This window comes from Miniopterus natalensis, chromosome 7, assembly GCF_054644295.1.
Source record: "Miniopterus natalensis isolate mMinNat1 chromosome 7, mMinNat1.hap1, whole genome shotgun sequence".
Classification (NCBI taxonomy): Eukaryota; Metazoa; Chordata; class Mammalia; order Chiroptera; family Miniopteridae; genus Miniopterus; species Miniopterus natalensis.
In genome coordinates, this window is record NC_142087.1 from 11993957 (window position 1) to 12011140 (window position 17184).

The 17184-nt window shown below is 44.9% G+C and overlaps 1 protein-coding gene across 1 annotated transcript; it reads left to right on the forward strand.

Annotated features, from left to right (window-relative positions):
• The first annotated feature begins 3384 nt into the window (after positions 1-3384).
• On the forward strand, positions 3385-5340 carry C7H20orf173 (chromosome 7 C20orf173 homolog). The gene is made up of 4 exons (XM_016213130.2): positions 3385-3696; positions 3930-4108; positions 4261-4354; positions 5182-5340. The coding sequence occupies exons 1-4, from the start codon at positions 3385-3387 to the stop codon at positions 5338-5340; spliced, it is 744 nt and encodes a 247-aa protein (XP_016068616.2).
• Positions 5341-17184: the final 11844 nt, after the last annotated feature.

A 17184-nucleotide genomic window follows, 5' to 3' on the forward strand; every position in this document is an offset into this window, starting at 1 on the left:
CCCCATGACCATATTGTACTTGTTTTATTATCACTGTCAAAATAGATGTGTATGTCTTCTTTGGGTATTGGATATTAATGCCTATATAGGGAGAAGAGATGATACCCTGAGGTATCAATAAAAAGATGGGATCTTGACAGAGCTAGACCAATAGGAAGACGGTAGGCTAGAAAAAAATTATACACTTGTCTCAATTTGTGTCCTGGATGGGAAGACAAATACATAAAAACAAAACATTGCTGAGACATCATAATCATACATACTGCATGATTCCATTTATATGAAGTGATCTAACAAGACAAATCTATAGAGAAAATAGGTTAGTGGTTGCCTAAAATGAGGAATGGAATTGACGGCACATGTGAATGAGGGATCTCCAATGGAGAAGTCCTAAAACCAGATCATGGTGGTGCTTGCACAGCTGAATAAATTTACTAAAAGTCATTGAATCATATGCTTAAAATACATGAATTTTATGGTATGTATATTGTGCCTTGATAAAGATGCTGAAAAGCAAAGCTAACATTTTCGTCGTCGTCGTTGTTAATCCTTACTAGAAGATATTTTTTCCATTGATTTTTTTTTAGAGAGCGTGGAAGAGAGGGGGGAGAGAGAGATTGATGTGAGAGAGACACATCAATCGGTTGCTTCCTGTACACACCCCAGCATGCAACTCAGGTACATGTCCTTGACCAGGAATCGAACCCATGACACTTTGGTCCATGGGCCAAAGATCTAACCGCTGAGCAACACTGGCCAGGGCTGATTTAACTTTTTAAAAGATCACTTTTTCCAAGGGCTAGAAAAAAGAAAAATGGGAATGACGTTTTAATGGGTACGGGGTTTCCTTTTGCGGTGATAATATGTCCTGGAACTAGACAGTGGTGATGGTTGCATAACATTGTGAATGTATTGTCTCTGGATTGTACACTTAAAAAAACAACAACAGCCCTTTAATTTTTTTTTACAATTATCATCTCTTACTTACAATTATTGTCACAACTAGCATCACTCTTAGAGAATAGAAGAGTTGAGGAATGCTTTAGTTTATTCCCTCTTATTTTAAGAAAGATGGAACCAAGACCAAGGAAAGATCAAGTTGACCTACCAGTGTCACACAGCTCACTGTTGCTGAGTGGGGACAATGCCTACATCTCCCAACCCGAAGTCCAGTTTCCTTCCCACATACCTGGCCCTGCCTAAGGACAGAACTAGGTCTCCTCCAGGATGCCTGAAATGGCCTATTGTTCCTGTCTCTTGGAGTCTTGAATGGTTACTGTTTTCTTCGTCTTAGGAAGTTCCAGAACCCCATTATCCACCTCCAACACTCTACTGTGATTCTTCCCAGTCTGAATTCCACGGCATCACAAAGAGCTCCAAACACTTTACCAGCACCAATGAAGAGTCTTACAGAGGAATCCACTGACCACACTGATTGGAGCATGTGAGCATGCAGAGCCCATAGGCTGGCTAGCAGGGAGAGGGATGGGAGAAAATATTCTGACAGAGGTTTGCTACTTTGTTTTACTTTTTTCATTATTATTTTTTATTGAATTTATTGGCGTGACATTGGTTAATAAAATTATGTAGGTCTCAGGTGTACAATTCTATAACACATCATCTGTATATTGTTGTGTGTTCACCATGAATTGTACACTTTAAAATGATAAAGTTTTTGAGTGTTTTATAACAGTAGAAAGATTTTATCAATTGACATAAATAAAACAGCAATAGAGTTTACTGTGCATCTTTTTCTAGATGATTTTAAAAATCTTTTTATTTTGAAGTAACTATAGGCACATAAGAAATTGAAAAAAATAGCTCTGGCCACTGTGGTTCAGTGGTTAGAGTGTCGGCCTGAGCCCCAAAGGATCTCAGGTTCAATTCCCAATCAAGGGCACATGCCTGGGTTGCAGGTTCAATCCCCAACCCCTGTTGGGGGCCCGTGTGGGGGGCAACCAATCAATGTGTCTCTCTCACATTGATGTTTCTCTCTCTTTCTCTCCCTCCCTCTTTCCCCAACCTCCCCTTCCACTCTCTAAAAAAATCAATGGAAAAAATATCCTTGGGTGAGGAATAACAGAAATAAAAAAAAATAAAGAAATTGCAAAAATAGTAAGGAGAGGTCCCATGTACCCATCACTCAGTTTCTCTCTCTTTCTTTTAATCCTCAATGAAGGATATTTTCCATTGATTTTAGAGAGAGGAAGGAAGAGGAAGAGAAACATTGATGTGCAAGAGAAACATCAAGTGTTTCCCTCCCATAAGTGCCCCGACCAGGGATCAAACCCACAACCTAGGTATGTGCCGTGGCAGGGAATTGAACCTGCGATCTGTTTTTGGTGTATGGGACGATGCTCAGTTTCTCTTAATGGTAGCATCTTACCATATAGTACCAATAATACATTATCCAAACCAGGAAACTGACATAGCAACAATTAACTGGACTATAGGCTTTACTCAGATTTTTTGGTGAATTGTTTTAAAAGCTATAAAATACCCTGCTAGGATTGAATTAAGGAGTGAGAGTGGAGATGAAGAGAGGGCAGTTTGGAAATAGAAGCAAGTGGATTAAAAATGGATTTGGAAATCAGAGGAGCAGGAGAAATCTCCCTCTGTCTTCAGCAGCTGGGTGAATGGTAGGACCAGTTAGAGACAGAGCAGTCTTGGGAAGGAATTGGTTTAAAGGGAAAAATCTGAGTTCAGTCCCAGGCTTTTTAGTATGAGAGGTCTCTGAGACATCTTAGTGGAAGTTCATAGCTGTAGGATATACGGTCTAGAGAGGAGAAGGGAGGTCTGAGCCGGCTCCACAATTAGAGAGAGAGATCACACATAAACAGGGTTTAAATTCCCTCTCAGCTCTGTTCGTGTATCCCAAAATGTTCATTAAATGGTTCTAAGTCTTCTGGATGCAGAAGTAACGAAGACAAAGTCGGTCCCTGTCTTTGTGGCTTTTATGTTCAATGTAGGCAGCTTGTGTATTACAGACTGGAGAGGGTGGTGGCTTTGCCCAGGCAGGCAAAGGAGGGAGGTCACAATGTGTACTTTGTGATGAGATCTATGATATATCTGTGTGGCAGATGGACCCCACTGAGAGCCAAGCTTTCCTCCTGCGGGGAAGATACAGGACATACCATATATTATCTTTCTGCTCCCGCACCTTCCATCCGAGGCCCAGTTAAAGTCCTATTTGGAGGTGAGCAAGTGGGTAAGGAGGCAGAAGAGGGGGCCTGGGAGGAGGCATGGCGTGAAGGGTTGGGGAGCCATGGAGGCCAATGGGACAGAGGCCTCCAGGCTGTTTGTGGGCTTATTCCTTTCTTCTCCCTGACCCTGGCAGGGAAGCCAGTCTGCTGCCTGCCCTGGAAGCCATTGCCTAGGCCAGACATGAGGTGCATGTGGCAGATTTTTGTCCTATGGGTCTTCTGGGTGCTCATCTTGTGCCTGATGGTCCCTTGCCTGGATCGGAAACCAGAACCAGCACCCCAGGAAAAACTGACGTATTTGGTACCATGGCGTGGCAACTGCCTTTGGTTCAAGTTCAGGAAGTGTGGCTGCCCATCTGGGTCTCTCAACTACTCCCTCTGCCACCACACAGTCAGAGAACAGAACTGGTTTGATGCATGCTATGAGAAGACCATGGGGTACCTGATGAGAACAACAGAGTCCATGACCCCCGATGCTGTGCTTTGGTGGTTGGTCAGTGGTTAACACTGGGCCTGACTCCTCCCTTGTCCTTCCCAGGCCTAGCCCATCTCCCACTTTCCAGCCCAAACCCCTACCCTTGGCCCTGGCTTAGTGCACCTCCCATTGTCAGAGCCTCAGCCCCTGACCTCTGGATGGAGCTCTCACCCACCTGGGTCTGCTTTCCTTCCACCCGGAGCTGACATCTGAGTCCTAGCCCTCAGTCTTCTCCCTCTGGCTGTTTCCAGGGCATGAACTCAGCAAGTGAGCTGGGCAAAGTGTGGGAGAAACTGTTCAAGGTGATCGCCAGACCCTCAGTGAGCCATAATGATCTGTACTGTGGGACGTGTGTGCTGGTGGGGAACTCAAAGGTCCTGCGGGCTTCTGGCCTCAGCAACAATGTCACCCAACACACCACAGTTTTTCGGTGGGTGTTGAGGAGAGGGCAGGGAGCAGGGGTTCCAGACCTGCCCCCAGAGTTCTGCCAGTTTCTGTTCTCCTTCCTAGGACGAGCCAGGCCCCTGTTCAGGGCTTTAAGATGGTAGGGAACCAAACCACGGGACGCTTCACCTGCCGCAGGAATGTTGGGGTCCAGGGATCCTGGAGACAGCTGCTGCTGCTGCTCCTGAAGCTTTCTGGTCTGGCATGGACTTCAGATGCTCTGAGTCAGGAGGTGAAGTTCTGGGAACTTAGGCATTCTTAGCATGGAGGTGAGGGGAGGTCAGTGCAGGGTAACTTACTAAGGACAGCTGCAGGACATTCCAGGTCCCAGGGGCTGCTGAACTCTCCACCTCCTAATTCTTTCTTAGATTTTGGAAGAAGATCTAGTTCCCTAGTGCAGTGGAAGATAGCACAGACCAGGTAAGGGGATGGGATGGCTGTGGGCTGCTGTGGGAAGGGCCCCAGGTAGGGCCCCTGCCCCTTCTTCCCCAGGTCCTTGAGATCAGCCCCACCTTCCTCAGATACAACCAGGGCAATAGGCTGCATAACCAGGGTCAGTATCCATCCCCAGGGCTCATGGCTCTGTTCCGTGCCTTATCCATCTGTGAGCCAGTTAAGTGTCTTTTCCCTTCCTCACTTAAAACTTCTCACCCCTACGCCTTCAGCATAGAGCCTAAAACTTTCTGCCTGGCTTTCAGGACCCTGCACGACCTGACTCCTCCCCTCCTCCCAGGCTCACACACTGGGCTTCTTGGCATTCCCTAAACATACCAGCTGCCTCGTGCCTTCTCACACACTGCTCCTTCTGCCTGGAATGTCCTTCCCTTGTCTCCCTGGGGAATCCTCTCTCCCCAATATGAGGAGCAGCTAGTTGACGCTCTCTTTTCTGGGCTCTGGAGTCACTCTGTGTGTTCAGAGTCTGTCTTCCCTGGAGAAGGTGAGCTTCATTCTCCTCCCAGTTCCAGGAGGCAGCCTGTCACATTTGATGCTGAATAAGGGGAGGTGGGACAAGGATAGGATTCAGTTCATTAACACATACATTCATCTCTCATTCACCAGGATGCCCGCTTTGGATTTGTATCAGAGAAGCAAGGAAAGTGGGAGGATATTAATCAGAACATGCATAGCACAGAAACAGAAATGGAAGTCAGCAAGAATGTGTGGTGGGCAAGCTCACCCTCCACAGCTGATGCCCTGCAGAGTCCACACAAGTCCTAGTCCTTCGGTCCTGGAAACAGGAAAGTCTTGGGACTGTAACAGCAACAGCAGGACTACAAGGACTTTCAGGGATAAAGGGCAAGAGGAACTGTGTAGACATTAGTTGGGTACTGAATAAAATCCTGGTCTGATTTTCTTACCTGTAAGGACAGTGTCAGGAGAAGAAAGGCCAGACTCGATTTCCAGATCTCAGGGGCAATATTTACATGACTTTCTCTGCCTACGCCCTTGGATCATGCAGATGTGTAAATTTAGACCCAACCTCATAAAAATTGCAAGCCTAGACTGAGTTCTTGGGGAGGCTTTTTTCCAATGGAATGAAAGAGATGAGCCTCCGCATTTCATCCTATGCCGGAGGGTGACTTTTTTCTACCTCAGCTTTTCACTGAAGGCTCAGCTCTTTGAGATTCCCAGTGTTTTGCTCCAATTCTCTGCCTCTCCTGTGCTCAAGGGTCCTCTGCCCATATGGGCATCCCACTCCTAAATTCCAAGGCAGCCACTCAGGCAGCTCGAGCACTCCCCATGCTGTTTTCCATTTCTCTTTTTATTTCTGGCATCTGGATACTTCCTGTTTTTCTTCCTCTGCTCAGCATTTAAAATAGTTTTTAGTAAAAACTATGTATATGCTTATACATTTTCCAGTTAACTTAGGAAGGATACAAAGACATTAGGAATAGCAAGCAGTTGCCTCTGGGGAGGAGGCTGGGTAGGTAGAGAACTAGGCGGGGGGTGGATTCTTTCTTTTCATATATTTTTGTACCTTTTGGCCTGTGTACCACAGACCCATATTATACATTCAAAAATAAACACAATTTAAAAAGTTAATACTATGTTTTGACCAGCAGTTCTGAATTTTTTGTAGTAAGAGCGTTTTTAGATTATCTTTTAATTCATTATTTTGCTAGAACTGGACGTAAAACTAAGTCTTCATAGGTCTTCATAGCTCTACTGCAGTTCTATGAGCTGGGTGAGTATGTGATAAGGCCAGTGAGTTCCATGGGCAGCCACTCATTGCCTTATTGCTGTGGGAAACAGTTTGGCAATTCACAGAAAGTTAAACAGAATTACCATATGAGCCAGCAATTCCACTCTTAGGTAGATAGATACCCAAGAGAAATGAAAACATATGTCCACATAGAAACTTGTACACAAATGTTTATAGCAACACTACTCACAATAGCCAAAAGTGGAAACTACCCAAATGCCTATCAATGGATGAATGGATAAACAAACTGTGGTTTATCTATACAATGGAACATTATTCAGCCATTAAAAGGAGCAGAGTTTTAATCCATACTGCAACTTGGAAGAACTTCAAAAACATTACTCTTAGTGAAGAAGTCAGACACAAAAAATCACATATGATTCCTTTTATATGATCTATTCAGAAAAGGCAAAGGCATAGACATAGCAGATTAGTGGTTACCAAGGGTTGGGGCAGGAGAGAATGGTGAGTCATTATTCGATGGTTGGTCAGTGCTTAACACTGGGCCTGACTTCTCTCTTGTCCTTCTCAGGCCTAGCCCATCTCCCACTTTCCAGCCCAAACCCCTACCCTTGGCCCTGGATTAGTGCACCTCCCATCATCTGGATGGAGCTCTCACCCACCTGGGTCTGCTTTCCTTCTACCTGGAGCTGATACCTGGGTCCTAGCCCTCAGTCTTCTCCCTTCGGCTATTTCCAGGGCATGAACTCAAGTGAGCTGGGCAGAGTGGGAAAAGCTGTTCAAGGTGATCGCCAGACCCTCAGTGAGCCATAATGATCTGTACTGTGGGACGTGTGTGCTGGTGGGGAAATTGAAGATCCTGAGGGCTTCTGGCCTCAGCAATAACGTCACCCAGCACACCACAGTCTGGGCCGCTGCTGGAATGACTGGAATTGCTAAGACAGCTAGGCCTCTCTCTCCATGCAATATTTTGTCCTAGACTTCTTCATGTGATGGTGGAAGCACTACAAGAGAGGGAGACTGGAAGTTGAAGACCTTTCAAAGTCAAGGCTTTGTAGTCACACAGTGTCACTCCTGCAGCATTGTATTGGTCAGATCAAGTCACAAAACAATCCTAGATTCAAAAAGTGAGGAAATAGACTTCTCTTCCTGATGGAAGGAGCTGGAAAGAATTTGTGGCCATATTTGAACTACCATAGTATCCCAGTGTCAAGAGTCAGGTTGTGATGGCAACAGTGGTGATATTCCTGGAGTAGTCATTGGCTATGCCTTGCCTCCCTTAGTTATAGCCTCAGTCTGGTTCTCTGGCTTTCCATCTATTCTGTAAACTGTTGGATATTTATTTATTTATTTATTTATTTATTTATTTAACATATCTTTATCGATTTCAGAGAGAGAAAAGGAGGGGGGAGAGAAAGAGATAGAAACATCAATGATGAGAGAGTCATTGATCGGCTGCCTAGCCCGCAACCTGGGCATGTGCCCTGACCAGGAATCGAACCCCGATCTCCTGGGTCCTAGGTCAACGCTCAACCGCTGAGCCACGCCCGGCCGGGCAACTGTTGGATATTTAAACAGTGAGTTGCCTTTCTGCTTAAGTTTACCAGCGTCTGTGTCTATTTCTGAGACCAAGAATTCCAACTACTACAGTTAACAAGGATTAAAAAGCATACTCTTGCCCTAGCCAATTTGGCATAGTGGTTAGAGTGTCAGCCCTCTGACTGAAGGGTCTGGGGTTTGATTCCAGTCAAGGGCACGTACCTGGGTTGCAGGCTCAATCCCTGGCCTGAGCGGGGTGTGTTCAGGAGGCAACCAATCAATGTGTCTCTCTCACATTGATGTCCCTCCCCTCCCCTCCCCTCCCCTCCCCTCCCCTCCCCTCCCCTCCCCTCCCCTCCCCTCCCCTCCCCTCCCCTCCCCCCTCCCCCCTCTCCTCTTCCACTATCTCTGAAAAGCAATGGAAAAAATATCCTTGGGTGATGATTAAGAAAAAATTGTACTCTTGTTAAAACACACAAACATACTCTTGTTAACAGCACTGATGGCTAGAAGATTATAGAATGTGTCTTCAAGCTCTGGAGCTTTTTTTTTCAACCTAGAATCTTTTATACCCAGCTACACTATCAATTGAGGCCAAAGGCAATGTATTAATTTCCTAGAGCTGGCATAACAAATTACCACTAACTACGTAGCTTAAAACAACAGAAGTTTATTCTCTCCGTTCTGGAGGCTAGGAGTCCAAATTCAGATTGATGACTTGTGAAAGTTCTGAGGGAAAATCTGTTCCATGCCTCTCTCCTAGCTTCTGGTGGTTGTAAGTCTTGCCATTTTTTGGCTTGTAGACACATCATCCTAATCTCTGCCTCCATCTTTACATGGCACTCTTCCCCTTCACATGTTCTCAAATTCCCCTCATTTTATAAGAATACCAGTCAATGGTTGAGGGCCCATCCTAATCCAGTGTGACCTCATCTTAACTCTTACATCTTCAAAGACCCCATTTCCAATAAGGTAACATTCACAGGTACCAGGGGGCAGGACTGGAACATATTTTTTGGAGAGAGGGGCACAATTCTACCCACTATAGACAGGATAATGAGTTTTGCAGACATGCAAAGATTCAGAAATGTTATGTCCTATATACTCTTTCTTAGGAAATTATAATGAATAAAAGGAAAGTAGTCCTAGTTCACTACCAGACTCTATAAAAAACATATTTACCCAGTCACAATAATGTAGACACTGATAACAGATTTGTGACTTAGAATCAGCCATTCAATATGGTGGATGAGTATGTGAAATGTGTAGCTGGTGCAAGTGAGCAATTGAAATTTTATCTTAATTTTAATCTAAATTTTAAAATGAACACAGTGTAGTCATTGGAAACCTTTAAGTATACTTGTGACAACCTGGACATGTAAATCTACTTTTTAGATCATAAAATTTTATAAAATCTATTGATCACATATTTCTGATGAGAATTGAGTGTCCAAATTTAGATATAATGTGAGTAAAATACAATTTGGATTTAGAAGGCTTAGTTTCAAAAAAGAAGGATGCAAAATATCTCAATAATATTTTTATATAAAGTGCATGTTGAAATGATAATATTTAGGCATCCTGGGTTAAATATGTTATTAAAATGAATTTTCTGTTTCTTTTTTCTTTTTTTAACTTTGGACACTAGAAAACTGTATGTGGCTCACATATTTCTTTTGGATAGCACTGCTATAAACAAAGCATGTGAGACTTAATGATGCAGCAGAATGCTTCCGTAACAGGATGTAAATGTTATCCTTGGTGAGGTAAAAGTTCAATATAATGATATTGGGAAGTATAAGGAGAAAACAACTGACAAATAGAAGTGTATAGACACAATACTCCCATCTTATAGAAGGGGCTTCAAGAAACCTTGTCTTGAAGTGACAAGATGAGAAATACAGATTAGGATCCGTTATGTAAAGTTACAAAGTGACCAAGTAGCAGTTACTAAGCATAGCGATCATACATAGCGGGTCGTCTATATTCAGTCTCATGATGCAGTGGTACAGGCATATTCTTTAGAAACACGGACGTGAAAGCCAGCAGGGCGGTAGAGGCGAGCGGGTGAAGGGAGCCTGCCAAGGAAGAGGAGGGGAGGGGAGCAGGAGGCTGTTCCCCATCAGAAACCTTTCTGGGCTGCGTGATTTTCTTTTGGAAAGAACAATTTTCATGTATTTATCTTGGTCACAATTTTCAGAAAGAAAAGAAATTCAATCTCTGAGGGGCTTTAATGGTTGAATATGCTGATATGGTAAGTTCTCTTTGACCCGGGAGGTTCCAGGTGGCCCTTCCTTTCCCCTTTCTGGCTCCTGCTCACCCACGCCAGACCTTCACATAGCTGCTTCCTCCTTGCCCTCCTGTCCCTTGAACACTTGGTTTCAAGCCTCCCTTGTCAGCTGGACTCCAAGCTGAATGCTAAAGTGGAGGGGGCCTTGCCAGTAGCCTACGTAGAGGAGGTCACAATGTGGTCTCTGTGATGAGATCCCTGATATAACTGCGCTGGCATGAGAGACTTCACTGAGCACCAGTCTCCTCTGGGAGACCAAAGGACACAGTGTCACCTCTCCTGTCCTTTTAGCCTCTAGCCCCTGGCTTTGGCAGAATTTCTTTTAGAGGTTAGCAGGTGGCTGGGGAGGCGAGGGGTGAGGTGTTAGGAGGAGGTGTAGGGTGAGGGGTTGGGGGAGGGATAGAAGCCACAGGACAGGGAACACTGGCGATGTCTGTTGACCCCAGCCCCTCCTCTTTCCAAGTACCAGGCATTAGAGCTAATTTACCTGTTTGCTGAGGTACCATCACTGACCAAGGCCAGAGATGAAGACTCAACACATGAAGCTGGGTCTGGTGGCCATCTGTATGCCTACGTTGTGGTTGATGGCCTCCTTCCTGGGCCAGCAGTCCAGTCAGAAAGATCGCAATAAAAAGGCCAGAATACACTCAACGACCTGCAACTGCCCTGAGGACACTTTCAGAAACTGCATGTGTTTGTCTGGGATCCACAAGTGCTCTGCCTGCCTCCACTCGCCTGGAGACTCTGACTGGTTCGACAAACGCTTTGAAAGGGCCATCGAGCCCCTGCTGAGTTCAGAAGAGCCCATGTCCGCTGATGCTCTGTTACTGTGGTTGGTCAGTGCAGAATCTTGGTCTCTGTCCAGTCCCTTCCCCCAGCCCCAGGCCCTGGCCGTCTCTCCCTTCATCGCACCCCACTTTAACCTTCTTCCACAGATAGTGGGAATCTGGGATAAGCCCCTACATTCCTCCCTCTTATGCTATGAACTTCAGGGCATGAAGTCAGAGAAGGAATTTCAGAATCAGAAGCAGCAGCCGATTAAAATGTCTCTCAGCCACCCACTGGCCCGTGTGGAGTCCAGCTGCCGAACCTGTGCAGTGGTTGGAAACTCAAGATCCCTACTGGGCTCTGGCCTCGGCTTCAGGATTGACCAGCATGACATGGTCCTCAGGTGGGTGCAGGGTAGGAGGTGGAGACCAGGAAGGTCAGGCCAAATCCTCCTCCTCCCCCCAAAGTCCATCCTGCCCTCCTTCCCAGGATGAACCAGGCCCCTGTCCGAGGCTTTGAGAGGGACGTGGGGAACATGACCACCATACGCATGATGCAGCCTGGGGTAACCCACATTCAGGATCCTGCCACCCAACTGCTGATGCTTCCTTTAAATGCATCTGGTCTGAAGTGGTTCATGAGAGCACTGGAAAATCAGGATGTCATCTGGAAGCTGAGAAACCCCGGGTATGCAGCATGGGGTGGGGGGTGGGGCTCCAGAGAGACCCTTGCTGGATATGGGGGCACCTCCAGGGCTTATGTAGGCTTGGGGCCGCTGTGCCAATGACTCTGAATTTCCTCCACTCCCAATCCTTATTTAGATTTCAAATAGTCCAGTTCCCCAATGGAAGCAAAGAGAGGAATGACAAGGTGAGAGACCCAAAAAGGAAAGGGGAAGGAGTAGGACGCTGTGGCTGTGGGCAGCTACAAGATGGACCTCAGGTCAGCATTCTCCATTTCCCCCAGCTCTCAATCATCAGCCTCACCTTCCTCCAGTATGTGCAAGACCATTGGCTGCATGCACAACCAAGCGTCGGAAACACTTATATTCCATCTTTGGGGCTTGTGGCTTTGTTTTATGCCTTGCACACGTGTGACCAGGTAAGATACCTTTTGCAACTCACAGACCTTCATCCCTCTGCCACTAAAAAAAAAAAAAAAAAAAAAAAAAAAAAAAAAGTCTGTTTTCCCCAGGGACATCAGGTTAAATCTAAAACTTTCTACCTGGCTTTCAGGACCCTGCACGACCTGACTCCTCCCCTGCTCTGTCCCAGACTCACACACTGGGCTTCTTGGCATTCCCCAGACACACCAGCTGCCTTGTGCCTTCTCACACACTGCTCCTTCTGCCTGGAATGTCCTTCCCTTGTCTCCCTGGGGAATCCTTTCTCCCCAATACGAGGAGCAGCTAGTTGACGCTCTCTTTTCTGGGCTCTGGGGTCACTCTGTGTGTTCAGAGTCTGTCTTCCCTGGAGAAGGTGAGCTCTGTTCCCCTCCCAGTTCTAAGAAGCTTGTCACACTCGCTGTTATGCGTTTGCTGAAAGGTAGGTGGGCATGGGTGCGGGCCAGGATCCAGCCTGCTACCCGAGGCGCTCTCCTGTCCCATCCCACCTCCCAGGTATCCTTGTTTGGTTTTGGGACAGACAAATTCCTGAGGTGGTCCCATTACTGGGAGGACAAATATTGGTTCACCAGCCACACGTACAGTTTCGAAAGGGAGAAACAGCTCATCTCCAAGCTGCAGTGTGAGGGCAAGGTCGCCTTCTACAGCTGAACTGGTCCCCAGCCTCTTCAGCCCACTGGAGCCCGCTGACAGGTAGTCCAGGGGACCTTGGACTGCCGGAGGTACGGGGGCTTCCGGTGTACAAGGGAAGATCGCTCTGCTGCTGAATAAAACCCACTTCTTTCTCTCATTGGATTCCTGGTGGCATTAGAGGCCTGCATTTTCTTTCAGCTTCTCAACAGCAAACACTGCTGTGGGACTCCTGTGTATATTTATCTACCTTGTCACAAAATAAAATTTAAAAAGGGGCCCGGCCGGTCGTGGCTCAGCAGTTGAGCATCGACCTAGGATCCAGGCGATTGGGGTTCGGTTCCCGGTCAGGGCACATGCCCAGGTTGTGGGCTCGATCAATGACTCATCATTGATGTTTCTGTCTCTCTCTCTCCCTCTTTTCCTCTCTCTGAAATCAATAAAGATATATATTTAAAAAAAAAAAAATTAAAAAGGGGAAAAGATGAAATCTAAAGTGGAAGACAAATCAAATGGACCTAACTGCTTATCAAACTGATGACATAACCACCAGGGAGCAACTTACTTCAGGTTCCCTTAGAACCCAACACACCAAGTATCCTTCGCGGGAGATGTTCCTGTGGACAAAAAGAACTACAAAGAAATGTAAAACTCCACTCAGATTTATAATAATATTGGTATTATTTTTGAAAATATAATAAATGTCATAGAATAAAGTAAATATATAATTATACTAATATTAGGAACCAAATACACAATCAGGAAGGTATAGTAAAAACCTTGTGGCATTAAATTCAAACTGGAAATAATCAGTATGAACTCAATTTAAAAATTATTTTTATTGTAAAATATACATAACATTTACAATTTAACCATTTTATTTATTTTTTAACCCATCCTCCCACACCCCTCCCCTTTGGTAACCATCAGATTGTTCTCCATCTATGGGTCTGTTTTGTTTGTTCACTTGCTTCATTTTTAGATTTCACATGCAAGTAAAACCATATGGTGTTTGTCTTTCTCTGACATTTCACTTAGTATAACACCCTCTAGGTCCATCCGTTTTTGCAAAGGCAAGATTTCATTTGTTCTTACTGCTGAGCAATAATCCATTATACATACACATCTTTACCCAGTCCTCTATTGATGGGCACTTAGGTTGCTTCCATATCTTGGCTATTGTAAATAACAGTGCAACGGACCTAAGTGTGCACATGTCCTTTTTAATTAGTGTTTTTATTTTCTTTGGATAAATACCCAGAAGTGAGATTGCTGAGTGGAATGGCAGTTCTATTTTTAATTTTTTGAGGAATCTCCATACTGTTTGCCATAGTGGCTGCACCAATTTACAGTGTACTAACAGTTCACTTCCTCGTCAGCACTTGATTTTTTGATGACAGCCTTTCCGACAGGTGTGAGGCAATGTCTCATTGTGGTTTTGATTTGCATTTCTGATGATGAGCGATGTTGGGCATCTTTTCATATGTCTGTTGGCCATCTGTGTGTTTTCTTTGGAGAAGTGTCTATTCAGGTCTTCTGCCCATTTCTAAATTGAATTTTTTTTTTGGTGGAAATTGTAGGAGTTCCTTATATATTTTGGATATTGACCCCTTACGGAATGTATCATTTGCAAGTATCATTTCCCATTTAGTAGGTTGTCTTTTCATTTTGTTGGTTTCCTTTGCTGTACAAAAACATTTTAGTCTGATGTAGTCCTATTATTTCTGCTTTTGTTGCCCTTGCCCAAGGAGACACTGCCAAAAAGATATTGCTAAGACCCATACAGAATTTACTGCTTACATTTTCTTTCAGTTTTATGGTTTCAGGTCTTACATTTAAGTCTTTAATCCATTTTGAGATATATATATATTTTGTATATGGTTTAAGAAAGTGGTCTGATTTTTTTTCATATATCTGTCCAGTTTTCCCAGCTTATTAAAAGGACTGTCTTTACCCCATTATATATTTTTGTCTCCTTTATTGAAGATTAACTGAACATTTAAGTGAGGATTTATTTCTGGGTATTCTATTCTATTCCAGTGATCTATATAGCTGTTTTTATGCAATTACCATACTGTTTTGATTATTGTAGCTTTGTAGTATAGTTTGAAATCAGGGCGTATGATCCCTCTTACTTGGTTCTTTCTCAAGGTTTCTTTGGCTATTTGGGGTCTTTTGTGGTTTCATATAAATTTTTGGATTAGTTCTAGCCATTTGAACCATTTTAAATTGTATGGTTCAGTAGCATTAAGTACATTCATATTGCTGTGTAACAATCACTGCCTTGAACTTAGTTTTCAAAGTACATTTTCTGCTCTGTCATCTGAATGGTCTAAAAGTCACAACATCCCAATAGCAATGATCAATCCTGGAATTCAGGTTTTATTTTCTAAATATTTTTTTTCCCACTAAAAAGAGTCCAGGTCTGGACAAGAAAAGTACAAAGCTAACTGGAACATTAAACTTGGGACAATTTGAGTATCAAAAATAATTTGATTGAATCATGATTGAATCACAGTGAATATATAAAAATCCTTGAGACCATAATGATACTCAAAGAGAAATAAAAACAATTTATTGGAGGAGACTTATTACATCAGCTGGAGGGGGATGCATTTATCCTACCTTCTTGGTAGAAACAGTAGTTCAAGGTAACCAAACAGCCTCAGTTAAGGAGGCCAGTGGGTCTCTTCTGGGCATCCAGTGTTCAGTGGCTGGGTATCCAAAACAAGTATTTACTACATCCAATACACACACAACCGAAAGAGATGCAATATCCCTCGTAAACCCGAGAGTATATTTACTGCCTCCCGAGGGCACTAAGATGAACTGTGTATCTGGCTCAGAGACAGATTCCAAGAATCTCCAAAGGTGTGGTCAGTGAAGCTACCCATCACCATCTTGTTCCAGATACTAAACCTACTATTTGGAGGAACAAAGTCGCCCGTTACACAGTTTTAAAAAATTGGTTGCCCCTGGAGAGAGGTTGGAAAAGAATGGGGTAAGAAATTGTCGCCGCCTTTTCTATTTAATTTTTAAACCATGTGCATGCAATTGTTTCATTTTATATAAGTGAAAAGGAAATCTACCAAAAAAGCTTGGTGGTTTGCTTTTAACCACATTAGTTTTCGTGTAGATTCTTAAGAGGGGCCAAAGGCTCTTCCTTTCCCCTCTCTGCTTCATGCTCAGCCCTGCACTGGGAATAGGAGGCACCCCTCTCAAAGCCACCACGTCAGCTTTGGTACATCTTCTGCCCGTCTCATTTCTGTCTCCATTACACCTGACTTCCAGTTCCTCCCTTACCAGATGGACCCTGGACTGAATGCCAAGGTGAAGGTGGTCTTATCCACAAAGCCTATATACAAGAACTAAATGTGACTTGTGGTGGGGTCTTTGATATAAGTGGGCTGGTATGAAGGACCCCATTGGGCATCAACCCTTTCTCCAGGGAAGTCACAGGACAAACCAGATGTCACCCCCTTCCCTCCCGCCTCTCAGCCTCCTTAGCAGAGCACCCTGTATGGCTCAGCAGGTAGCTGTGGAGGCAAGAGGTGAAGTGTTGGGAGGAGTAGTGAGGAGAGTTGAGAGTGATGAAGGCTGCCAGGGCAGTGGGATGCTGGTGGTCTATGACCATAGCTTCCTGCTTTCCCCAGTGCTTGGTGCTTCAGTCAGCCTGCCACTTGCCCTGGGCCTTGTTCCTTTATGGTGGGCTTTAGGTTTTGGGCTGCCCTGATGCTCACGTGTGGCTGATGTTCCTGCTCTTTACAATTCCAAGAACCTGCCATTGCTCCCAGGACCTATAGGTGCACCCCTGGACTCCATACACCTAGGGTATCCAATTGGCTTAACAAACACTTTGGAAGGGCCCTCAAGCCTCCTCTTTCTCCAAGATGTTCTGTGACACTTTCCCTGACCTCATCCTGAGTGGCCAGTCTCTTCTGGGCATCCAGGTCATTCTACGAGTGGTTATGTCCAGGTTCTGTCTCCCCTGGAGAGGAACTGCTCCTTTCGGTGCCCACTGTGGAGCTTTGTCACACAAAGGTTTAATGAGTATTCGTCAAATGAATGAAAAGCTGGATTAGGGGGAGGGGGCGGCAACCAGCCCATCCCATCTCATCCACAAGGCTTGGCTATTTGGGGTTGGGCAGACAAGCAGAAGAGGTGGGCCCTTACTCAGGGAAGACAGTCACATCCAAAGGCGTGACTTGTTGAGTCCTAATGCAATCGCAAAAGGTGAGAAAACCAGCCAGCTCGAAAGCCAGACCACTCTTGGCCAGCAACAAGCCTTGGACCTGGCCTGACAACACTCTTGGACCTGACTGATAAGGCTGGAATATTCAGATACAGGAGAGATGAAGACAAGAAACAAGATAGGAGGTGCAGGCACTGAATAAAAGCCTTCTCTGATTCCTTCCCCTTAACTACTGGTAATTAAAGAGGAACCAAATCTGAATACTAAATCTCACCCTCCTCCCTGCCTCACACAAATAACTATGTGCAGGGAATGGAGAGCACGCAGGCTCAGAGGGGCACCACCCAACCTTAGTA

Coding starts and splice junctions, on each gene's coding strand:
- C7H20orf173 (XM_016213130.2), top strand. CDS start 3,385: ATGAGGTGCATGTGGCAGATTTTTGTCCTATGGGTCTTCTGGGTGCTC. Junction 4,109..4,260: donor CAACACACCACAGTTTTTCG/GTGGGTGTTGAG, acceptor CACCTGCCGCAG/GAATGTTGGGGTCCAGGGAT. Junction 4,355..5,181: donor CAGATGCTCTGAGTCAGGAG/GTGAAGTTCTGG, acceptor CTCATTCACCAG/GATGCCCGCTTTGGATTTGT.